This window comes from Acinonyx jubatus, chromosome E4, assembly GCF_027475565.1.
Source record: "Acinonyx jubatus isolate Ajub_Pintada_27869175 chromosome E4, VMU_Ajub_asm_v1.0, whole genome shotgun sequence".
Taxonomy (NCBI): Eukaryota; Metazoa; Chordata; class Mammalia; order Carnivora; family Felidae; genus Acinonyx; species Acinonyx jubatus.
In genome coordinates, this window is record NC_069395.1 from 43,931,492 (window position 1) to 43,957,771 (window position 26,280).

At 37.6% G+C, this 26,280-nt stretch overlaps 1 protein-coding gene across 13 annotated transcripts in view; it reads left to right on the forward strand.

Annotated features, from left to right (window-relative positions):
• The window catches only part of SMG7 (SMG7 nonsense mediated mRNA decay factor), a 90,365-nt gene that overhangs the window by 57,002 nt on the left and 7,083 nt on the right, over positions 1-26,280 (forward strand). For 5 of the 13 annotated variants that reach the window (XM_027074373.2, XM_027074376.2, XM_027074371.2 and 2 more), the window contains 14 exons: positions 6,935-7,106; positions 8,313-8,384; positions 9,213-9,363; positions 9,745-9,880; positions 14,115-14,277; positions 14,970-15,126; positions 16,206-16,276; positions 17,358-17,418; positions 20,090-20,209; positions 21,052-21,478; positions 23,286-23,430; positions 23,915-24,294; positions 24,979-25,350; positions 26,117-26,266. In XM_027074373.2, the coding sequence (XP_026930174.1) occupies positions 6,935-7,106; positions 8,313-8,384; positions 9,213-9,363; positions 9,745-9,880; positions 14,115-14,277; positions 14,970-15,126; positions 16,206-16,276; positions 17,358-17,418; positions 20,090-20,209; positions 21,052-21,478; positions 23,286-23,430; positions 23,915-24,294; positions 24,979-25,350; positions 26,117-26,266 (2,577 nt within the window). The remainder of the gene's footprint in view (positions 1-6,934; positions 7,107-8,312; positions 8,385-9,212; positions 9,364-9,744; positions 9,881-14,114; positions 14,278-14,969; positions 15,127-16,205; positions 16,277-17,357; positions 17,419-20,089; positions 20,210-21,051; positions 21,479-23,285; positions 23,431-23,914; positions 24,295-24,978; positions 25,351-26,116; positions 26,267-26,280) is intronic. The other 8 variants (XM_027074375.2, XM_053209484.1, XM_027074378.2 and 5 more) reach the window with 6 other exon arrangements.

Consider the following 26,280-nt stretch of genomic DNA (forward strand, 5'->3'; position numbering starts at 1 on the left):
TAAAACTTCTAAACCTGGCGGGTTAAACAATACATAAATCTTCTTTCCGAACAATGAATTTTCTTTAAACAGAATATTTTAGAAAACTTCATCTCATCCATTTGTAGTAGCATTCATAATTAATAAAATGTGTATAAACTCTCATCTTAGAATGGCGAGACACAGTTTTGAAGATCTTAGACTAAAAGAAATCTTTGGCCATTCCCTCTGTGCTTGCTGCTTGACCGTTGCTACCTGTATTTCGGCTCCATTTTGGTTTTACCATGTCTCGGAATGAAGGAAAAGGAAAGGCTGTGTTGGAAGTTGTCACATAGTTAGCCATCATCTTACAGAGATTATTTGTTTTACTTAGACTAAAACATTGTTCACAGTTGGTCATTGAAAGAACTAAAGTATGGTTCTTTCTTTTCAAAATTAATTTTTAAATGGATGCCAACTTCTAGCAGAAGTTGGTACTTCTGGAGAGAGGGATTGCAGTGTGCCACTAACTAGTCCTTAAAGCAGATGTTAAAGATTAATTCATTCCACAAGTTGGCTTTTAAAAGCCTACTGTTCTAAGGCACACTACAGATACTGAGGATATGAAGGGAAAAGACATAGTCTTTTCCTTTTTTTAAGGGAATATCTAGTCTAAATGAAGAGATGGATACATTAATAGATATTCCTTTTTGCTTTCTAATTATAAAAATAATGCATACTAGTTTTAAGAAATTTGGAAATTACACAGAAAAAGATTTAATTCTGTTCAGGATAAATTACTACTTTAATATATATTCTTCTGATGCTTTAATAATTTTGTACATAGTTGTACATATCCAGTATTATATCTCCTTTATAAACATGTAAGTTTTCCCTTGTATTGTCATGCAGTTTGATAAGCATTTTCTCTAATATTGGATTATTTGATGATGACAATTCTTCACTGGATGATGAATAAAATCATTGGATAATCAAGTTATAAAACTATTAACATACATTGTTATTTCCCAGGAGATTATCATTTATATTTTTATATTTCCATCAGCAGTGTATGTAAGTGTCCATCTTTTTTTTTTTTTTTTTAATTTTTATTTATTTTTGAGAGAGAGAGACAGAGCGCAAGTGGGGGAGGGGCAGAGAGAAAGGGAGACACAGAATCTGAAGCAGGCTCCAGGCTCCACGCTGTCCGCACAAAGCCCAACACGGGGCTTGAACTCACAAGCTGCAAGATCATGACCTGAGCTGAAGTCGGACACTTAACTGGCTGAGCCACACAGGCGCCCCTGCAAAAGTATCTATCTTGATGCATGCTTGCCAGCGTTAAGTGTTTTCAGTAAAAGTGAATGCATGATTAAATGAGTAACTTAACACTTATTAGATGGAAAATAATTTTTCTTTTAAAATTTAATGTTTGGATTATTAGTATTGAACTGCATTCCTATTTTATTAGATGTTTGTATTTTGTATAAGTCATTGTTTACTTTTCCTACTCATCATTTGGATCCTATTGTTTTCATGGTGATTTGTCTGATTTATACTGAAAGATACTAATTTTTTCCATTATTTTTGGCAGATATCTTTTTCTCAAGTTTCTTTTGTTCTTTCATTTAAATCAGAGTTTCCTAATGTTACCAGGTTCTTTTTTTTAATATGGTTTTTTTTGTTTGTTTTGTTTTGTTTTGTTTTTGTCCATAGGTCAGTGGAGGGAGTGTGAGCAGGGGAGGGGCTGAGAGGGTGGGGGAGAGAAAATCCCAGGCAGGCTCAACGCAGGGCTTGAACTCAAAATTGTGAGATCATGACCTCGGCCAAAATCAAGAGTCAGACACTTAACCATCTAAGCCACCCAGATCAGTGGATATTTAGTAAGGACAATAATATTTATATTTAAAGGAACAAATAGATATTATAATTCAAATCTCAATATTTGAAAATTAGCACCAATATCTAATAATAATGATTAAATTATGACATCTGTAAAATGCAAATTTATGAAACTATTATAAGTTGATGTTTATGAAGATCTTTTAAGATGATGAAAAGATCGTGTTATTGAATTACAGTTTGACTGGATATGTTAATCGAGGAATCTCAACTCAGAGTATTAACAAAAGTGTTATCCCCTACCCCGCCATCACTACTTTCATCTATGCTTTGTTGAATTCCAGATTTCTACCATAACTTCTTAGAAAGATTTCATAACATTCTGGTTGCTTTTAGATTTTTGAAATATAGTCTAGTTCTAAAACTCTAGTCCGATTCAAATCTGTATTCCTTCCTCTCCCTATGTAGTAGAAAGTGGAATTTTGAATGAACACAGCTGAAGTAGGGGGAGCAGTAGGGACCCCGAGCAGCTGGGCATGGCGGAAGAGAGGGAAGGAGTCCATATGCTACAATACATTTTTATTGTAGTTATTATACAGATTGGTTAATCACCTAGAAACATGATTTTTAACCTTTTTTATGATGCAATGTAACACATTTCCAAAGTTTTAATTGCACCTTGATAAATCTGCAAGGAAGGAAAACAAGAATCATTTTTATTGAGGGAGTATGGTAATTGTAAACAAAATTTTATAGGCAGGTAAATAAAATCATTCAAATTATTTTATAATGAAAAATATATGGCTAATCTAATTTTGAAAAACATTTTTTCGATTTTTATAATAAGCATTGATTTTCTCCACCAGCATTCCTTAGGCAGTGGTTGAACAATTAAAACAATTGTAGAATGAGTGTTAATAAACTTTTTCATATATTAACATTAATAGGATATTTTACTTGCATTTTTATGTTGTCTTCGTTTGATAATTGAAACAGTTAATGGTGTTGCTAACAATAATGTTTTATACATCTTTCTTGATTACACATAGTACAGATTAAGCTATGAGACTGAGGGTGTAGACCAAATCCACATCATCATACAATCTTCTAGGCCACGATGAGTTTTGAATTTTAATCTTTAAGTGTAGTTGTGAGCCGTTGGAGAGGAGGCAGGGACGTAACATGATAAAGTTCGCATTTTTAAAAGATTATCCTGGCAGGGGGCTCCTGGGTGACTCAGTTGGTTGAGTGTCTGAGTCTAGCTTAGGTCGTGATCTTGCAGCTAGTGCGTTCGAGCCCTGTGTCGGGCTCTGTGCTGACAGCTCAGAGCCTGGAGCCTGCTTCAGATTATGTGTCTCCCTCTCTGTCTACCCCTTCCCCACTCAGGCTCGCTCTCTCTCTCTCGCTCTTGCTCTCTCTCTTTCTGTCAAAAATAAATAAACATTAAAAAAAAAGTAATAAAAAAAAAAAAGATTATCCTGGCTGTTGTATGGAGAATGTTGTATGGGGGTTAGGAATGGAAGCTAATTAGGATGCTACTGTGGTAATAGAAAAAAAGTGATGGATTTTTGAAGATTAACCAATAGACTTGATCATGGATTGGACTGGATATGTGGAATCAAGATAGGGGAGAAGTCAAAGATGACTTCAGTTATCAGATTGAGCAGCTAGTTGACTAGTTGTACCATTTACCGAGATGGAGAATACTGAAGAGAAAACATCTCTGTCCGTGTTAAATTAGATAGCCTATTTGACATCTGAGTGCAAATGTCATATAGGTAATTGGATAAATAAGCTTGGAGCCCAGTAAAAAGGTCAGGGCCAGAGTAAATTTTATGATTACAATGAAGAACCCTGCCTTAGTCAGACATTAGTGTTTGGTATTTAAAACCATAGAGCTAGGTGAGAACAGGTCAGCACAAGAGGAGCCACCATTGCAGTAGTAGAAAATCAGAGCGGTGACTTGGAAGCCAAGAGAAAACATTTCAGTAAGAAGAAGGAGTGGTCATCCCTGTTGAGTGGTGCTAAGAAGTCAAATAAGATGATTAAAAAGTGACCGATTAGATTTGACAGCATAGAAGTCACTGGTGACATTAACAAATACTGTATTTCTTCATTTCTAAAATATTTTGGGGGCCCCTGGGGTGGCTCAGTTAGTCAGTCTTCCAACTCTTGATTTCAGCGCAGGTCATGATCTCACCATTCATGAAATCAAGCCCCATGTCTCTGTGCTGTCAGCTTGGGATTTTTTTTTTTCTCTGTCTGCCCCTCCTGTGCATGTGCGTGCTCTGTCTCAAAATAAATAAATAAACTTTATAAAAAATAATTTAAAAATGTTTTTCATATTTTAACGTCTCTTGATTAGAAGTTCACAAGAGATGATAAGGCACTATTTAATTGGCAGTATTTTTTTCTCTCAATGTTACAATAAATAATAGTTCATCATACAATTTATGGTATCTTGGATTTAATGAAATGTGACTTTGGTAAAGTGGGAATAGAAATCTGATTGGAGTGGATTGAGAAGAGATTAGTACATGATTATCCTCATTTATATTTCTGTGAAGATGTTTTTACTTCTTAGCTGTCATTTTGTGAGCCATTTAAAGCATGGTACCAAATTCAAGCCAGAACCGAATTCCCAAAGTAAAGATGTAACAACATTCTACTGTAGGTTTTTTTAAAACATCAAAGAACTGAACAAGTAGTTGTTACTCTAAGAAACTGGGAGCCAAAAAAAAGTATTATTTTCTGTAGTTTTTTTGAGGGGTGATGTTCTATACCTTCATAGTTAGTTCTCCATTTTTAGCATAGAAGAGCCAAGGAGCAGTGGAATAACATAATACTGAGTTTTCACAGAATAATTGCCAAATATAGTTTTGTTCAACTTATGAAACATCTGTTTTTCTTCTTTAGTGCCACCTTGTTTCTGCATCTAAATCAACCAGAGCTCTCTTACCCAGAATCTTTGAATCAGCAGGAACTTTTCTGATATCTTCACCTACAACTCCTGGGTTCAGGCAAAATTTTATTACAAGACATTCTATATGATGCTCCAGCCACGTTTGATTTACTTTTTTGTGTGAACATTCTTTTTTCTTCTTGATAGATGTTTAGCCTTGCCTTGTGTTCCAGTCTGTTCTTTCAGTACCTACCAAACTCCGTTCTCTACCATCCACCACGTTTCTTCTTCCTATCTTCTACATTCGTCTGTTTTTGGTGTCTCCCTCTCCCCCCATTTTTCGTTCCTTTCCTGTATTTCTTGCCTTTTCTATTTGCTGACTCTAGCCATTCTGAGCATTTACTTGTTTACCTAATTTTATCTCAGCAAATTCTTGCCCATTACAAATGTACAGGTATAAGTAAAGCTGAAATAGATAATTCCTGTGCTTAGTAGTAAAGGGTACACAAGGGCACACAGAATTTGTATTCAGTTATGGAAGTGGTTTTTATCTTAGAAAAAAGTAGGACATTTTAAATCATGAGTTGGGTCCTCAGGGTGTCTTATTTTATATTGTGAATTCTGCACATTAAAAAGTGTGGTGATAGAATCAATGTATTTCTAATTTTGTAACGTTAGTCAAATCACTTGATATTTCTGTTGCTTTCATATCCTCATCTGAAAAAATAGAGCTTCATCACTATATATACTATATTGCTGCTAGTTTATCTCCAGGATAAGTGAGACAAATGTATCAAGTAAGCTAGGGAATGCAGTTTGCTACAGATATAGATTATTCTCTTGGCTTATGCTAGCTATCATGTTTTCCTTGCTCCCTTCCCCTTCCCCTCCCCACCCTCATGTTATTTATCTATCTTGCTCATTTGACTGTGAGCTCTTTAAGAACGTAGATTTTCTTATTCATCTCTGTTATCCCTGTTGCTTACCATGGTGTCTGATATAGTAACCAAATATTTGAATGAATATATTTAAGTAAATATTTGAATGGATGGAATAGAACGGAAAGAACTGTGTGGGGCCAATAATGAAACCCTTGGGGAACAAGGTCAGGGGAGAAATGCTTTTGAATAAAGGAGGCTGAAAAGGAATGATTGGTAAGACAACAACAACAAAAAGCAAAGCTCAGTGATCAGCCTTAAGGTTAGCTGTTTTAAATGCAGCAAAGAGGTCCAATAGGAAAATGACTGAAAAGTGTCCATTGTATTTGCTTATTAGATAACTGGGTCTCATATGGACAACAGTTTCAGTAGAGTGGTGGTGGATGGTAGGATGGGAAGAGGGGTTTGTGTGGAAGGCAGATCATAATGGATTAAGAAGTGAATAGGAATTGAGAAAGCAAATAGGACACGTGTGGATTCCTTTGAAGCAGTTTGGTTAAGAAGAGGAAGAGACATTAAAAGGTTACTGGAGGAGGAATCTAGGATCAAGGAGGGGAGTGTTTTGGTTTTGGATTATTATATTTTCTGTGGGTGACACTTGATATTTGCAGGCCATAGCAAAGAAGCATGAGAAGTTGATAGTAGATATAAGAGTGAGGGGATGGTAGGCAGGAGGCAGACAAGAATGAAATAAGCATGCTCAGACAGAGGAGTTAGTTCTAACGAGGAGGAGGTAGGTACCTCTAATAGTAAGACTAGAGGAGACAAAGGAGGAAGAAGTGGGTAGTCTCCGTAAATGTCAAAAGTCCCTTGCAGGTCTGTATCAGATCCGTTGTGTATGCAAAGATAAGAACTGACATAGGACTTAAAATAAATCTCAGGGAACTCCTAAAATCGAACAAATATGTTGGCTTGCATTTAAGTCCTATTTGTAACCACTCAGTCTTTAATGGTTTTTGTGTCTTTCTAAGAGAAATAGTAGATAGATAATTTCTTGGAGTTGCTTGCTGAATGGAACTGAATACCCTATTCAGGTAAAAAAGTCTTTTTAAATAATGTTTCTGTTCCTTTTAGATGCACATCTTAGATTGCTCTAATACTTAAGAATTTAAAAGATATGATTTATAATAAATGTTACTAGTTATCCTATCCTGTTTTCTTAGAGTCTTTGCTCCGGTCTCAGTAGTATATGATATTAGGTATACATGTTAAAGTATACAAACTTTACTGTTAGAGCACTGCTGACTTACCAGTTCTGACTTACCACTAAATCTTGCTCATGTTTTCCTTTTAGTTATTACAAGAACTGTGTACGGTGTTTAATGTAGATTTACCATGCCGTGTGAAGTCTTCCCAATTGGGAATTATCAGCAATAAACAGACGCATACCAGCGCCATAGTGAAGCCACAGTCTAGCTCCTGTTCCTATATCTGCCAGCACTGCCTCGTCCACCTTGGAGACATTGGTGAGCCTTTGGTGTGAAGGAATTGCTAATATATTCATCCTTTTTTTTTGGAGTAGTCATAGAAAGAAGCTCTTTTCCCTCAAACTGAGTATGTACACACAATTTCGTTTGCCATAAGAGGAAATTATAAATTGTATATTAAAGAATTTACATTGTCTCAGTATTTTGGGATTGGCAAAGGATTTTCAAGGTAGTAACTTTCATATGAAGATGTAAATTTTATTCGGACTTCATGCAGATGTAGGCAAATGAATAGCAAAAATGTAATCAAAGCTAAAGTTTTCAAAGTGGTGCCGTAATGTCTTTTAAATTAAAAGTCTGTACTCTTGGAATTGCAGGGTTTATAAGGTACTCCTTCTGAAGCTAGATTGTCTTCTTTTCTTCCTATCGTCAGTATATTAAAACCTCATTTTTAATTGTTTCCTTTTTGCAGTTAAATTTGTTTTTCTATTTAATGTAGTTTGTCTGAGAGTGTTATGTAACTTATTCTTGTTCGTCCCTTTAAGGTGACCTAAAAGGGTTGTAAAATAAATTAACTATAGGATTATGTTTCAACTGTCCTCAAATAACAAGGAATGGAGAACATTCCTTTGAGTTCGAAGATTTTAGATATCTAGATGTCATATAAATCATTGACTCCATTTGGGGTCATGTCAAAGTAAGCACCAAGTTCTGCATGGAGACTCAGTGAATAGTGCATTTAGGTTGTTTTTGCTTTTAGTGTATCCTGTGCACACACATACTTAATATCGCAGTAGGTATGAGACATTTTTCAAAGTCACTTTATAAGGTATTGAAGAAATACATACTTTTCAGATCATATTGTATAGTGTTTTTTGTTTTGTTTTGTTTTTAAGTGCCATATAACTCACCCCTTCTTGGTGGGCCGGCTCCAGGTCACCAGCATAGTCCATAGGGGGAGCTGGTGATGCATGACACTGGAGGACCTGAAAATGGGGGCTAGGTAAGCTTTACAATTGGTTCCATGCTGAATGTCCCAAATAGGGAAGGCCAGATGGACACTTCACACATAATCCTATAGTTAATTTGTTTTAAAGTATTTTCTGTCTTTAATTATCTTAAATTAATTTTAATGTGTTTATTATCTTTAGAATTGAAATCTGTAGTTGTTTTGAAAATAGTACCCTACTAGTTTTTTTATTCATTGTTTGTTTTTAAACTAAAGTTTCTTTTTCCTCTTCTCAGCTCGATACAGAAACCAGACCAGCCAGGCAGAGTCCTACTATAGGCATGCAGCTCAGCTTGTCCCCTCTAATGGTGAGTGGGTCTCTCACAGCAAGTCGTGGTTGACTAGGATACTTGATTCTCTATAGCAGTATGGAAAATAAGGCTCATCTTCAGGTTTTTGAAAGCAAAAGATTTTGGAGTTTTGGTATTAAGTTTTGGAGATTTGGTATTGATTGACTTGGAGTTTTGGTCATATTTTTTCTTTTCATTGTATATTCTATATAAGCAGAAGTGGATTTTTTAAATAAAACTGTTGTTGTCAGTAAACCAGTGTAAAAAGAATATCCCCTAATGTGATCTAAAATTGTTTCAATAACTCTGGCTTCCTTAATTATCTCTTAATACCACCATTTCCTTACTGGAAAAATTTTTATTTATCTAAGAGATAGTGCTTATGTCTTTTGATGGCCTCAAAATCGACATTAGCAGTGATTCGTGTTTGGTGAAATACATCATTCTTGTTAAGCCAAATTGAAATTCATTTAGATTCTGAAAGGAGCTCCTTTCGAGCAGGGGTGGCAGTTGGGTACACTGTTCGTTTCATTTTGTCTCTGGCTGCTTTCCCACAGCGGTGGCAGACGTGGTAGTTGTGATGGAGTCTCCTAGGCCCACGTGAAGTCTTACCTATGCTTCTAGTGCTCTCTACCCTAATGACGTGCTTTTTAACCTGTACATGCTATGTTCTGTTGTGGGAGTGTGCTGTTTTGAATTATGCCCATTTGTAATGAGTTACTCATGAGATTTACTTTATAAAATACTCCCCATTATTAATTTAAAGGTTTGAAAACTGATCACCTGTATTCTGATAGCAAGACTGTGCATCTTGGGTTACTTTAGCATCTTAACTTTCTTCTCTAGGTCAGCCTTACAATCAGTTGGCTATCTTAGCTTCTTCCAAAGGAGACCATCTGACCACAATTTTCTACTACTGCAGAAGCATTGCTGTGAAGTTCCCGTTCCCAGCTGCCTCCACTAATCTACAAAAAGCACTTTCTAAAGCACTGGAAAGGTAGGGCTGACTTTTCCGAGAGGACTTTGTGTAACCTGGTAGTCTTCACCTGTCAACCTGATAGCGTACAAGAACTGATAGTTACCTGTGCTTCTCTTCCATTTGCCTAATTTCTCAACATGTAGATATGTTTTAATAGTTTTGCATGTAGTCATTGCTGAATTTCAAGCAGTCAGCCTCTGATTTGTTCCCAGTAGAGGAGTACAGGCTGCTGAATTCTCACAACTCCTCTGAGTGTGTTGCAGATAAAAAGTTTCATGCAGAATCTTCTCCTTGTGTATCAGGTGCTCAAGTAATGTGTTTTTGCAGACTGAAACCTCTTTTAAGAGGTGTTAGCCATTTTGCTGCTTAAGATTCATGGAAATTTTTCTTCCATTTCAGCCGGGATGAGGTGAAAACCAAATGGAGTGTTTCTGACTTCATCAAGGCCTTTATTAAATTCCACGGTCATGTGTACCTGAGTAAGAGCTTGGAAAAGTTGAGCCCACTTCGAGAGAAATTGGAAGAACAGTTTAAGGTTAGATTTCAAAAATAAAGAATTTTTTTGTCTTGTCTAAATCAGGAAGCATAAGATATTGATGAAGTTGACTCCTAGTTTTTATGTCATTACTTAGCTGTGAACTCTTGGTTAAAAGTAAATTTGAAGCATATGGAGTTTTTGCATACAGCATCCCCTCAATTTAAACAGAGATACCATCTATAAAGAAATATAGCAGTGTTGTTTTCACTAAATAGCTGCTGTTTGGCAGAAAGTTACCAAAGTGGGGAGAAAAAACCAACTCCTCCTTCTTCTCAGATCAAGCACCTTTCTCTCTCAGTTTTGAAAGTACTACTTTTGATGGTTTTTATATTCTTAGATATAATTCTGGTACCTACTTTATAATATTTCCATTTTGCAACCCGGGCTCATTATTCTCATTGTGCTTTGATCCATCAGGATTTGTGGTAGTTTGAAGGAAAGGAATGAGAATTTCATTCTTTTATTAATTTGTGTAAGGAAATAAATTAACCTTTGTTATATTTATAAATATGAAAATGATCTTTTATTAGAATATTGAATTAGCAGTATTAATTCTGTCTTTAATTCATGTATTCAACAAATATTTGACTGCCTGTTAATGTCAGTCACTGTTTTAGTCACTGGGATCAACAGTGAACAAGACAGTCTTAAAGAACATTTTATATTTCTTGGTTGCTTCTGGGTATCTAAGCACTTGGGATGTTGTCTATAACTGCCTTACAGTTTTATAAGTAGTATAAAAGTAACATGTTCCAGAGATTGTAAAACTTAGTTAAGAGACATAAATTAGCCAAGTATAGTCAATGTGAAGTAGTTTTACAGATAATCATTTTGCAGTTAACACTTTTTATGTACAAGAGATTGTACTAAATAACTATAATAGAAATAGTTTGTTTTTGAATAATCTTTTAGAGTCTCCTGCTGCTTTCTGCTTCTTTTAGGGGCCTATTTCAACTTTTAGCCCATGATTTACAGAATCAGGTACAAGCAAGGAACAACTAATTTTTATGCCCTAACTAAGCTATTCTGCCTGTACAGAACAAACAAGTCTGAATAGTTTCATTATAAGTGGTCAGATATATGAAGGATTATTTTAAAATAACTTCTCTTTGTCTTTTCTGAGGTCAGAACTAAAATCATTAATCCTAAAAAGATATCTATAGGGGGTTGCTAAGGATTCTGTCTTTGAAGAGCTTAAAAGTCAGGTTGACAGTCATCTTCCTTGGATGGTTTAGGTACAGTTCTGTAAACTAGCAGGGGATTGGATCCAATGACCTGTTGAGATTGCTCCTGGCTCTGTTTCTGTGAAATAGGGATTGGGGGGAACCTACCTTAATTAGGTCCTCTCTATATGGAAGTTACTCTGGTCTAGAGTCTAGTCAGTTTTGCATTTGATTCAAGTTCAAACATTAATATTGAAATATATATTTCCATATATAAAGTTTGGGGGGTTATGTGGACAATTCCTAAAAGATGCTTTGAAGTATCATTCCAACACACTAAAGTTAAACATAGTATGAGGCAGATCTATTTTTAACTTTACTCATTACTGAAATACCAGAAGAACATTGTTGGAGTGAAATTCTAACACAGTTGAGTAAATATTCAAAAGTGTTTCTAAAGCATATGTAGATAATTAGTGTCATCTACATGTAAACTTCAGCATATCTAACTAGTAATCTTTAGCTACTAAGCAGAAATGTTTACCAAATTGAGGTGTATTAAAAGATTTAAGGTCTGTGATTTAGGAAATGAGATGCAAGCCTTTTTATATATGTTAAATACATGCTGTTTTTTTCATGGTACTGAGTTCAGTAAACTCCACAACTGCTGTTGAAGGTGCCTTTGAGTAACAGTGTGTCCGTTCCAATCTGATTTTGTTCCTAGTGAGGCCCTCTGCTTCCTACAATACAATCTAAATTTTATGAAAATATAACTACATAATTACACTTTTACTTCTAAAGATGTGAATTATTCCTTCACCAAGTACTTACTGAGTACCTACTGTGAACCATATACTTCTCTAGGCTTTTAGAGGTGGAGGGGAGAGCAAGACACAGTCTGTGCCTTCGTGAAATTTTACATTCTCATTTGCTAGTACTTAGGATGGACTCACATGCATTAATTCTTCTGTGCATACACTAGAAAATCCTTTAAAGGGCTGTGATTGTCTTCTATAGGACATTGCTGCCTAAAATAAAATGCCAGTGGATTAATAGATACGTTGTTCTGTTTTACTCATAAGAAAAAAATGCTTTTTGAAAAATACAAATTAATATTCTCATTTTTTGCCAATATTATATGTTTATATAAATGGTCAGTTTATCTAAAAGGTTAGATATAGAGACTGAAGGAGAAGTTTTATGGAGAATTCAGAAGAAGAGATAGGATTTGGGGACATTTTAAAGAAAGGAAAAATGCTTGATGCCTTTGAAAAAGGAATGAGCATTCTCCATGTATATACTGGCATGGTAGGTGGCAAGGAAGCTGAGAGAGTAGCTGAAGTGGAATTGAATGGTATTTTCCTACCGTGATAATGGGAGAGATCTTGCTAATAGGATCCTAAAACTTACTCTGGATGTTTCAGGTTCTTTATGTAATTAGAAAAAAAACTCAGAAGTTGCTGGACAAAGGCAGTTCTAAATTTCTGAGATGGTAGGATCTCTTGTCACTGCTTGTAGAATCATCAGTAAGATTGTCTGTTTCCCACTATAAGGCTAGTGACAGTGAGAAGGAGGGAGGTTGGCTGTAGCTAAAGTGTAGGGTGAAGCCAAGATATCATCACTTGTAGCTGTCAGCTTTGTTAGGAACTTGTGTTTGAAAAATACTTTCTATGGGAGTAATCTAAAATTACTGCAGATATTAAGGTAGAAGGGTGAGGCCACTGGCTGAGAGCATGTAGTGAATTGAATTCTTCTTGTAATAACCTGGTTTAGCAGGTTGCTATAAACACTAGTTACTAAGGTAAAGGAATTTGATGAAGATCATACATGTACTTTTCTAATAGGGAAACATGTCAGTGTTATAATTTGTAGAAGGGCCTGTACCACATTATTAATTGTTTTAGTATATCATTTACCCTGTGTTCCAATATTGTTGCTCTGTACCTCATTTATAAATAAGTGTCTTTAAATGCGTCAAGCCTTTGAGTAAATTTTATGACAAATTTTGGAAGTCATACTTTGTGTACCAAAAGTTCAAAAACATTGTTTGGTCTTCTGGTTTGAAATTTTTCTTTTTTACTGTGTACATCTACTTTCTAGTCATTGATTCTAATTTAATATTTTACTATATGTGCATCTCATATAAAACCACTTCTAATGGATTAAGTTGTATACTTTTACTGACTGATGCCCAAAACTTTTTTTTGTATCATATTAAAAAATACACGGTTTCTCGGGGAAAAAAAAAAAGTATCATGAAAAACAGCTGAAAGAACTCTGTGGTGTTGGGGCTCATTCCTTTCAAGAATTCCTTTCAAGGCAAAGAGTCAGCATGAGAGATATCAGACCACATTGGACTTGATTAAAATCCTACAATTAAGAGCTGATTCAAAGGGGCACATGCACCCAGTATTTACAGCAGAGTTATCAATAATAGCCAAATTATGGAAAGAACCCAAATGTCCATTGACTGATGAATGGATAAAGAAGATGTGGGGTGTGTGTGTGTGTACACGCACACAATGGAATATTACTCAGTGATCAAAAAGAATGAAATCTTGATGTTTGCAACAACATGGATGGAACTAGAGTATATTACACTAGGCGAAATAAATTAGAGAAAGACAAATATCACATGATTTCACTCCTATGTGGAATGTAAGAAACACAACAGATGAACCTAGAGGAATAGAAGGAAAAATAAGATAAAACAGGGAGGCACATCATAAGAGACAAATACAGAGAACAAACTGAGGGTTACTGGAGGGAGGTGGGTGGGGGGATGGGCTAAACGGGTGGTGGGCATTAAGGAGGGCATTTGCTGGGATATGAGCACTGGGTGTTATATGTAAGTAATGAATCAATCACTAGGTTCTACTCCTGAAAGCAGTAACTACACTGTATGTTAACTAACTGAATTTAAATGAATGAATGAATGAATGAAGTCATTGACTCATCTGTGACTCTGTTACCCATCTGGTTCTAAACGCAGACTGCCAGTTTAGTTCTTGTGTTGAAGGTTGCTCCTATTCTCGATAATCTGCGGTATTTCTGTCTTAACTTTACAGAGGCTGCTGTTCCAAAAAGCTTTCAACTCTCAGCAGTTAGTTCACGTCACTGTCATCAACCTGTTTCAACTTCATCACCTTCGTGACTTTAGCAATGAAACAGAGCAGCATAGTTATAGCCAAGATGAGCAGCTGTGTTGGACACAGTTGCTGGCCCTCTTTAGTGAGTATTAAATTTTTAATTTTAATTCAAATCATTTAATTTTCTGTGCTGTCTTCTTTGGAAAGCATAATCTTAGGCATTTTCATCGTCAGAGTGTTAGCGACAACAAAAATGCCTCCTGTATAGGCCTAAACCCTAAGTTCTGTCCTTTTATCTCCTGATACCCTCCCCTCATCAAATATACCTGTAACATTTTTTTAAAGATTTTATTTTTAAGTAATCTCTACACCTAACATGGGGCTCAAACTCACAACCCTGAGATCAAAAGCTGCACACTCCCCCGACTGAGCCAGCCAGACACCCCTGTAACAGTTTTTAACATGGGGGATAAAAGCCTTTTTAGTAAAAAGCTGTGATGGGGCCCCTGGGTGGTTCAGTCGGTTAAACCACCAACTTCAGCTCAGGTCATGATCTCACGGTTTGTGGGTTCGAGCCCCATGTCAGGCTCTGTGCTCATGGCTCAGAGCCTGGAGCCTGCTTCCAATTCTGTGTCTCCCTCTCTGCCCCTCCCCTGCTCCTGCTCTGTCTCTCTCTCTCTCAAAAATAAATGTTAAAAAAAAAACCAAAACAAAACTGTGAAGTATTCAAGCATTAAGGGGGATACAGCAGAAGTCTCATAATGCTAGTTTAATTTGGACTGGTACATTGTTTCAAATATCTTATGTTTTCTGAATACATTTTTTTTCTTTAAGTGTCTTTTCTTGGCATCCTGTGCAAGTGTCCTCTCCAGAACAAGTCTCAGGAGGAGTCCTACAATGCCTATCCCCTTCCTGCAGTCAAGGTCTCCATGGACTGGCTGAGACTCAGACCCAGGGTCTTTCAGGAGGCAGTGGTAGATGAAAGACAGTAGTAAGTGTCTTAGAATTTCATGTTAGTTTGTGTGCTTTGTTTATTTGATATTCATGGATATGTAGAAACCGCCTCTAAAACACAACATCTGAACAATGGAAGACTTTGTGTTTTCCACCCACTCTCTGGAAATTGAACTGAAGACCTCTTTGTATGTTTTTCATTTATTTGTTTGAATTTCTTGTGTGAGGCAAAATCTTAAGGATTTCTGACTCCCTGTGTGTTCCCCACCCCCCCAATTCCTGGCTGCAATCATAGGGAAAAAGCATTTTTCACATTTCAAAATGAAATTGAAGTAAAAACCAGTTTGTTTCTTACCCATTACAGTATGCTCCAATTTTCTGTTTAGAAGTTGAAGAGAAGTGATTTTTTACTTTTTCCATTATTTCCTATACATAAGCTGTTTGGTCCTGCCTTACAGTAACACTGCGTTTGAGTTACATTTGCTTGTTTTGAGCATAGAGGATTGGGAGTTATTTTGGCTCTCACCGTTTTCTCTCTAATCTCTACTCAGAATAATTCTGATGGTTCTTAGGAGATTTTGATTTTATGGTAACAAATGAAAACTTTCAGTTTACCTTGGTATTTTAACAATGTGTGGACTTTCTCACATGATAAAAAGGTATAGTCATTACTTTGAACAAAGGATGTGATTTGACTATGGTGTACCCCAACCCCGTCACAGATTAAGAGCTAGCAGTGGATTCCACAACTGATAATGTGTGTGACAGCTCTATCAAAACGTAGTATGTTGTTTCTCTGGTCAGTGTGTTCCCAGTAAGTACCAATTATCAGTGTTTAAAACTGACAAACAATTTTCACTAATTGTTAAATTAGGAGTCTGGGAAATGGCCTGCAGTAGTAGGTCTCTATTGTGCAAATATGACCCTTCTGGTGTATCTTTTACCTAGACAGACATCTTTGAAAATAGGTTTTAGGAAATCATACAGCATTGAAAATGCTGAAGCGAGAGGGGAAAGTACATAAAGTCTAGGCCCTATAGATAACATTGTCCTGGCTTGTTAGTGTTCTAGTATCTCCATTTTAGACAAAGTCTGAATTGTCTTTTTAATTTACAGCATTTGGCCCTGGCTAATTTCTCTTCTAAATAGTTTCCATCCCCATGAAGAGGATCTTTCAAGTACTAATGGTAAGGGCTAACTTAACTTGATGTTGTTAACATCGTTCCCCATCACTGATAGTAGGCTTAAGGCGAGAGAAAAACATGTTTTGTTTTCGTTTAAGTTCAGTAACTCAGAAGGGACTTTCAATGCTGCAGTTATCATGAATAAGTGGATAGAAGTAGAGGTAATGTTCTTCCAGTTCTTTCAGCAGCATATGCTCCTGTTTGAATAGGAGTCCAGAGAATACAATACCTTTAAATTCTTTCCGGCTTCTTCCCTCCCTCCTCATTTTTACTGTTTTTTTTTTTTTTTTTTTTTTTTTAAGAGAATTAATTTGAACAGCGTTACTCTGTTAAAGTAATACCTGCTTATTACAGAACATCTGGGACATACAAACATTAAGTACATAAGTCACCCATGGTTCTCTCTTACAAAGATACGTTGTATTGTTCATATTATAGTGTATTTTCTTGGGACCTTTTTCTTAAGTGTACATATACATACCTGCCTATGACTGATATCAGATACAGCTTTGTGCCTGCTTTTTAAAGTTAATGTTATATTGTTAGCATTTCCCTTTGCTATTTAAACATTTGAAGTGTGATTTTTTTTTTTTACTGGCCGCATAGTATTCCATCCTGTGGATATGCCATAATGTATTTAATCACTGTCCATTTGCTGTACAATTTTCCACATTGTAAATAATTCTGCACTGAACAATCTGTAGTTAACTCCTTTCTGATGATCTTACTTCCATCAGATCAGTGCTTCTCAAGCAATTTGCAAATGAATCACCTGGGGTCTTAAAATGCAGTTATGATTCAGTAGGTTTGGGACAATGCCTAAGATTCTGCATTTCTTGCAAGCTCCTGGATGATGTCGGTGTTGTTTTTCAATACTTTGAGTAACAAGGAGATAATCTAAACAGTGGGATTACCGATGTGGGGCTATGAATTTTTAAGGCTGCCAGGGAAAAAATAGTCCATTGTATCCATCCCCCTCGGCACTGAGTAGTAGATAAGTATTAGGGGACAACGTCTAGTGGGCAGAGGTAACCTGTTTTTAAATTAAAATGTTTTACAAATCTTGATTTCTACCCCTCTGTAGCTACACCACTTCCAGAGGAGTTTGAGTTACAAGGATTCTTGGCTTTGAGACCTTCTTTCAGGTGGGTGGCAGCTGAAGGAGCTTTATTTTATTATCAGTGGTTATAGTATTAAAATTAGGAATCAGGCTTGGGTGTAGAAGAACCTTTGATCTATCCCAGCTTTGTCTTATTTTCTTAACAACTAAAAGCGAAAGTGTTTTTAATATGAAGTAGACTGGTGTATGTCATGCCTTTAATTGCTCTGTAATGCCAATACTGAGTGCTTTTACAGACTCGGGGGAAGGAAAGGAAAAGAAGAAAGTTGCTTCTCCCAAGTGGTATTTATTCACTGGATTTTTTTATACTTTGTTGAAATTAGAGGGGAAATCTCAAAAATGGGAACCAAATGCAAACCAAAGGATATTGCTTGACATTTTTCATATCATTAATAATGACAAAGCAATTTGTTTTTCTAGTCATTTTTGTCTCTTCTTAGAGGAAGAACTTCTTACTCCTTTTCAGGTTGAACTCTTTGGTCTGTGTCCTTGATCCTATCTCTTCCTGCCTCCCCACCTGTTACCCTCTCTCTGCGTTGTAGTTCAGTATCTTTTTATTTATTTAACAGCTGGTTACTTCCTTTTGGCCTGCTAACATTCAGGTGTACCCTGTTCTTTTTAAAAAGTAAAATTGACAACCCTTTCTTCCTCTGATGTTGCTCTATCTTTCTCTTCGTCATCAAACTTTTTTTTTTTAATGTTTATTTTTTATTCTTGAGAGAGAGCACAAGCAGGGGCAAGACAGAAAGATAAGGAGAGAGGGAGAATTCCAGGTAGGCCCTGCACTGTCAGTGCACAGTCCAACACAGGGCTCAAACCCACAAACCATGAGATCATGACCTGAGCCGAAATCAAGACTCGGTCACTTAACCACCTGAGCCACTCAGGCACCCCCATCATCAAACTTCTTAAAAGCATAGTGTGTGAGAACTTTACTGACCCCACCTCACTCCAGTCATTTCTCAGCCTCATTCAACTTAAACTATCAGTGTGTTTCTGGTTACCAAACTCCATTGACTTCTTTATAATTTTCATCCTGTGTAATTTTCTCTAGCATTGAGTTTATTAATCCCACTCCTATATGAAGCCTCCTTTTTTCTTAGCTGTTTTTCTTAGTTCAGTCCCTTGTACCACATCACTCAGAATATTATCCTCCAGGGTTCTTCCCTGCCCTTTCCTTCCCATTTTCTATATTCTCCCTGGTGATCAAATCCATCCTTTTGTCTGAAGCATTCATCTCTTGGATAGTAACTAAGCCCAAAAGTTTCAGTGTCTGACTTTTTTTCTGACTCATAGTTTAACAATCTGATCTCCCTGTGCATTTCAAACTTTAACATGACCCAAAATGAGCTTGTATTTTCCTGTTAGGTCAGCAAAAAAATAATCCTTCTATATTTATCTGTGTGCCATTATCCACCTACATGAACTCTAAAAAAATATCCTTATTTCCATTAATCTTTCTCACCAAGTCTTTGTAATTCTGTGTCTAAAATGCCTTTTAGACCCACCTCCTCCCATTTATTTCCCTATATAGTTCAGGCTTTTATCACCATTAACCTGCAGTATAAAAAGCTTCCTAATCAACCTCCCTACTTAGATTCCCTCTCCTGTAGCTCATTTCTGCCCTGCTGTCACGATTATATTTTTAAAAATACAGACCTGTTGAAGTCCCATTAATAACGCAAAGACTTCAGTTCGCTCATCCCCAATTGTTCCAATATCTTTTTTAGCTTCATGTCCAAGTGCTTAGTTTCTCAGTGGTATTTTCTGCCACCTGCCCCCTAATCCTTAAGGTAGTATATGTTGGCTAGGTCCTTTTCTTGAGTAACTTTGTTTTTATTCCTCTGACACATTGTTCATGCCATGCCTAGAGCAGCCCCATTTCCTCTTCTGCCCTTCTCTTACTAGCCTGTAAACACTTAACACACCTGCCAAGGTCCAGCTCAGGTAATAACTTAATCTGTGAAGTCTTTTCAGAGCTTAGCAGAAGGAACTAGCCTTCCTGTTAACTATGCTTATTTGCGTAGTTTTTCTTACAGTACTTATCAGATTGATTTATAATTATTTCTTCCTTAGGCAGATACTGTTTCTCTATCTCATTTATCTTTGTGTCTTCAGCATCTGTCCTGCAGCCTGGCAATTCTTAGATACTTAAAAATAATACTGAGTTTAATGAGGAAAAATCTGAAAATCCTTATTTTTTTCAGGTTGATTTACCTTTCTAATGTCAATGAGCTTTTTGCTGTATATATTTTTTGATATAAATACATTTTTCTGATTTAGGGCCACCTAAAGTAGATAGATTAATACTGTTTATTAGAATAGGCATACTCGGAGACCCTTAGCATTACAGTGGTCATTTCAAGCAAATTATATAGAATGCAAGGTAAGTGTTTGATGAAAACTTTCGTTCTTGCAGTAAAAGTATCTTTTTAAATAAAAGTTGTGACTTATTTTAGCTCAATTAGAAAGTAAAATCTGAGTAAAAATATGCAAATGCATATTGTCTTTTTTGTTTTGCTTCACTGTATTTAAAATCTTCGGCAACATACATTCAAAATGCAGTCGATTGAATTTAGTAGCTAGCCTGTGTGGAAAAATCTGAAACCATTGCATTTAAATTAGGTAAACGTGGTTGCCTGGGAAATACCTTTAGAAGTTTAATTTTGTGTAATTTGTGCTTATCTCGATTTTAGGAACTTGGATTTCTCCAAAGGCCACCAGGGTATTACAGGAGACAAAGAAGGTCAGCAACGACAAATACGACAGCAGCGCTTGATCTCTATAGGCAAATGGATTGCTGATAATCAGCCAAGGTATTTCTTATCAGATACACTTACACACCCCACATGTGTTTCAGGCTCTGGTACGATGCTCTTGATTATAAACTCATAAGCCAGGATGCTGGCAACACATCATCAAATTATGACCCTGGTGATCATAAGTATACTCTATTTAATCTCTGTGCTCCCCATTACACTGCCTAGTGTAGAGAAGTAAGCATTGTCTCCCTTGTTAATCATGAACTTCTCTCATTTGTAAATATCTGTGTAAATCTAACAAAATTGTATGTTCACAGGGATGGCGATTTGTGTTGACAGGGTCGTGGCGGTTCATTTCAGTCAGGATAGACTAGAGTCAGATAGGTTTCTAGTTCTGCCACTCCCCGAGGTGTGTGTCTTTAGGATCTCCCCAGGTGATTCTAACCTTTCCAAAGTCAGTAACTATTCCAGATTAATTTTTATATGCAGGCTCCTGTCCTACTACTGTAAGCACTTAACTGGTTGCATGCTTGAATGAATTTAATCCCTCTGAGCTCTAGTTTTCACACCTATAAAACAGGAATTACAGATCACTACTTCAAGGGTCTGGTCTAGGGCCTTGTACTTAAGACATGCTCAGTAAATATAGCTGTCATTACTAGAAAGCATTAAAGGGGCGTGGGAATGTGTGGTGATGCTAAGGGATAATGAGGATTTGAGTTTTTCTGTAACTGCTTTTTATGCTATATAAAAATATTACACTGTAATATCTTGCTGTCTCTAAGTCTTTAGGGCTGGGAATGTACTTACTTGACTGTTGGGTCCATGCACAGTCCCATTGTTATTATTTTTTAGGTTTATGGTTTTCATATGTGGATTTATTTTTACTTTTTTAGGCTGATTCAGTGTGAAAATGAGGTAGGGAAATTGTTGTTTATCACAGAAATTCCTGAGTTAATACTGGAAGACCCCAGTGAAGCCAAAGAGAACCTCATTCTGCAAGAAACATCCATGATAGAGTCACTGGCTGCGGACGGGAACCCAGGACTGAAATCAGTGCTGTCCACGGGCCGTAATCTAAGCAACAACTGTGACACAGGAGAGAAACCAATGGTCACCTTCAAAGAGAACATTAAGCCGCGCGAAGTGAACAGAGACCAAGGAAGAAGTTTTCCTCCCAAAGAGGTGAGAAGGGACTATAGCAAAGGAATAACTGTAACTAAGAATGATGGAAAGAAGGACAACAGCAAGAGGAAAACAGAAACCAAGAAATGCACCTTAGAAAAGTTACAGGAAACAGGAAAGCAGAATGTGGCAGTGCAGGTAAGCTGTATTTGAACTATAACGCAGGTAGAGGAAGGCTCACACAAAAGGCAAGATTTTTCATTTTGTTCCTAAAGCTTGAGAGTTGGCTCTTCTGGAAGCTTGAATGCGGCACAGTAAGGTCATGTAAAGAGCTGTGGTAGGTGGCTACTCCATCAACCTGTAGAAATTGTAATGTGAGTGAAAAAAATCTCAACCTGTCTTGACATTTCTGTCAATCCTTTCAGTTAGGTAGTTTGAAATGACCAGAGCTGTCAGTTCCGCAAAGAATTCTGTTTGCTTTAGAAGGTGTAACTGCCATTTGTTAGTGTTCTATTGGGAAATGTAGGGTCTTGTACAGAGCCAGTAAGTAGGACCAAGAGTATATTAAGGCTTATAAGGGTTTTTTTTCAGATTCACTAAAAAAGATAAAATATATTCTTGGAAAAAGATGAGACTTTTTCTTGACATTGATACCTGTCCCAGCCAGTGGCATTGTATCACTTTAGTGTTATCCTGGCTCATGGGAGTTTGTAAAGCAAGAGTTTAAGTCTCTTGCTGGGAAAAGGTAAACACTACTCAGTTATTTGTGACTTTTTCTTAAACCTTTCCAAAGAGGAGATAGAGATGATTTCATGTAAACAAAGATGATCTTTGTTCTGTGCTGGTTTCATTGATACCATTCACGTCTGAACAAATACCTAAATAGCCATGTGATTTGTTAGCATATTGGCAAATGTATTTGTTTGCAGTAGGCACAAGGAACATTACATTATTGAAGGCTGCTTGCAGATATAAACAGTGCCTTCAGCCTGTTTCATCTACAGAGTTTTTTTGAGAAGGAGAGAAATAAGCACATAATAGTTGCATTTTAAGATTAATAGAGAAACAGAGAAAAACAGGGCAGAGATTGAGAAAAGGCATGGGGAGAGGGAGGTGCTGGGGAAAGACCGAGAATAAGCCAGATGAACTGTAGAAAGCTGGAGGACCAGTGTTTGAGGGGTGAGTCTAGTATGTCCTGCCTGCTCTGCCTCCGTTCTCTGCAGCTGCCTCCCAGCAAGGGCCAGTCTGAGCATCCCCTTTCTGGTCTCTCATCCCTCTTAAATCTGCCTCCAGACGATTAAAGAAAGCTTGACAGGAGTCAGTGTATCACCTCTCTTTACCTCATCCTAAGTTCTCTGTAAATGTACCTGTTTTCCTTCATTTTACTCAATTTGAGCAATGCATGTGACATCTTACTCTCTGTAGCTCATTGTGTAGAATGTTGGGCCCTGTTCTTACTGCTGACAGTATCCTTATTCTAAAGGGGTGGTAGCATTGGGGGTGGACGGTGGATGCCTGACTGGTATGCTTGAGGCTGCCCAGATGAAATTAAACTGAGGGCCAAAGTGTCTCTCCTGTGAGTTACTCATCATTATTAATTCATTATCCATGTTTGTTGTCTAATGAATTTGAGTATAAAGGGCCCTGGAGCCCATAATAGGTGGCTTAAGATAATAGGCAAGTTTTTTAACCTGTTGGTATCAGATGTCTCATTTGTCAAACAAATGAGCTCTCAGGTCCTTTCTGTATTTAGTATGTTCATGATTTTGTGTAAGCAAAATCATCACACCAATTAAACAAAACCCTTCTATCTTTAATTGACAAATAATTTGTTTTGATTTTTTTTTCCCCACTTTTTATTTAGGTATTAGATACCTTCATATGCTTTTTTTTTTTTTTTTTTTTTTTGACGTAATGGGGTTTTAAATTCTTTCTTAGAGGTGCTTCTTTGTGATACATTTGAGTTTCAGATTATTTTAGATGGTTTTGCTTTTGTTGGTCATAGGTGAAATCCCAGACAGAACTAAGAAAGACTCCAGTGTCTGAAGCCAGGAAAACACCTGTAACTCAAACCCCAAGTCAAGCAAGTAACTCCCAGTTCATCCCCATTCATCACCCTGGAGCCTTCCCTCCTCTTCCTAGCCGGCCAGGTAAATACACATTTTCTACTTAATCTCATCTGTATAGGAGTTTCTGCTCCCTCATTGAATAATTTATACTCTGTCAGAGTTACATTACTAAACCATAATGTTAAAAGGTAGAAGGAAGTTCTCTTTTCTCTGATGCTTACTAAGTTCTTTTTGAACCATTTCTCTGTATTATATATACAAATGCATGTTTGTTATCATGAAGGAATTCCTATCACTAAACATAGCATTTAAGAAACTACCTTGAGAATGCTCCACTTGATTCAGTGGATAGAAATAGCAGCCAATACTCTGTATTTAATTCTTGAAATCAAGTTAAAGATTGATGCTTGATCAGTCTTACTTGATGTCTGATTCCTGCCGTTTTTAATTTATTAGAAGACCTCTTCTTCTACCCTACCCCACCTTACCCCCAAATGACTTATTTTTGCCTTTCTTTTGCTAAGTGTCTTTAGAACTAAAGCTGCTATGTTCTTCTATTTTGAAGGGTTCCCGCCCCCAACATATGTTATTCCCCCTCCTGTGGCATTTTCTATGGGCTCAGGTTACACCTTCCCAGCTGGTGTTTCTGTCCCAGGAACCTTTCTTCAGCCTACAGCTCACTCTCCAGCAGGAAACCAGGTGCAAGCTGGGAAACAGTCCCACATTCCTTACAGCCAGCAACGGCCCTCTGGACCAGGGCCAATGAACCAGGGACCTCAACAGCCACAGCCACCTTCCCAGCAACCCCTTACATCTTTACCAGCTCAGCCGACAGCACAGTCCACAAGCCAGTTGCAGGTTCAAGCTCTAGCTCAGCAGCAATCCCCCACAAAAGCCGTGCCGGCTTTGGGGAAAAGCCCTCCTCACCACTCTGGGTTCCAGCAGGTGAGTCACAGTTGTGCGTACCGTCCAGCCAAGATCAGGAGGAGGGGAGACTGGAATGGTCCAGTAGTTGGTTAATTAGAAATACCAAACTTACTTTGATTAATTAGAAAGACCAAAATTACCAAAGCTTACTACTTAAGCTTTCCAGATGCTTCTGCTATGGAAGGATTATGGAGAAGAATACACTCTCTCTGCTGTTTACGGAAGTTCAGATGTTTCCCTTTCTCCTTTGTAAAGGATAATAGATCTTAACTACTGTTCTTTGCTGCTGCTGCTGCTGTTGCTTGTCAACTTTGTAGAGAAGAACTTTGTATAAATAATTCTCCTATTTGAAAATAAACTACAGGAGGGAAATAGAATCATAATCTTGACGAGGTGTTAAGAAAGCTATGACACCATTCTTAAATATCATCAACCCCACAGTACTTGGGCTGGGAAGGGGGAACACACACACATAGCACACACGCTTTCATTTGTTCATTAAACCTCATAAATAATTGAATTGAAAGAGAAGGTGAGTTCAGTGCCCATCATCCAAGAAAGCTCTGCGTATTGAAAAACATAAAGGGTAAAGGAAACTGAGTTTTGTCAGTTAAGTTTCTCAAGTTCATTTTGTGATTTCCTGAGTATTGAATGTAACATTGCATTTTATCCTCATCTTGATGACAAGCATCTCTTTTTTAGTATCAACAGGCAGATGCCTCCAAACAGCTGTGGAATCCCCCTCAGGTTCAAGGCCCATTAGGGAAAATCATGCCTGTGAAACAGTCCTACTACCTTCAGCCCCAAGACCCCATAAAACTGTTTGAGCCGTCATTGCAACCTCCTGTAATGCAGCAGCAGCCTCTAGAGAAAAAAATGAAGCCTTTTCCCATGGAGCCATATAACCATAATCCCTCAGAAGTCAAGGTCCCAGAGTTCTACTGGGATTCTTCCTACAGCATGGCTGATAACAGAGCTGTCATGGCCCAGCAAGCAAGTGTGGACCGCAGAGGCAAACGGTCACCAGGAGTCTTCCGTCCAGAGCAGGATCCTGTGCCCAGGATGCCATTTGAGGTGTGTGTCCTTTCCCATCACCAGACACAGCGGACATAGGTGTGGGGCTGCGTATCTTTCGAATTTCTAAAGCAGATGCTTGTAAAGGCCACTCTCCGATTCGTTAGCGCTGCGGCACGCTGCCCGGCACCTGGTGTGGCTCCTGGTCTCCTCCACACACTGGCACAGTTTGTTGGATTCGGAGGAGCGAGGGGCTCTGTCACTGATGCGGACTATGGTGGTCTGGCAGAGAAATCGTGTGCAGAAATCTTGCACGCGGCATATTGGGGAATCGTGAAACAAAGCTCCTCTCAGTTGGGCTGAATCATCCGAGTTTAAAAATAGGTTTACTGCGTATTTAAACAAATTGCTTTCTGAGAGGAACGAAGTCAGCCAGTTATCTTCAATAGTGGAGCTCTCCTTCCTTTCTCTCTTTATTCACAAGAAATGGGTGTGTATGTGTAACTTTTAAAAAGAGCTGTTTCTCTGTTAGCCCAAGATCACACTGATCACCCCGCTACGCATTGTTTTCCTCACTGGCCGCGTTAACCTTTGATGTGCTGCTCCTTGTTTGTCAGTGGTTTTTGCTCCTTTCTACCGTCTTGCTCTTTCACTACCGCTGTCCTGTGTCACCTTGCTTGTTTCAGAGCTTTTTCTTTGCGTAGTACCGTCTCCCTGGGATTTTTCTGCTTGACTGTACTTACCTCTGTCCCCCTAACTGTGCTGCTACTCCTTTGTGCTTTTGTCATCCCTTACTACATCTCACTGTGATCCTTTCTGTCACTAGGACCCCAAGGGCTCCCCTCTGCTTCCTCCGGACCTGTTAAAGAGTCTGGCTGCCTTGGAGGAAGAGGAAGAGCTGATTTTTTCTAACCCTCCTGATCTTTACCCAGCTCTGCTGGGCCCTCTCGCCTCTCTTCCTGGACGGAGCCTCTTTGTATGTATTTGACG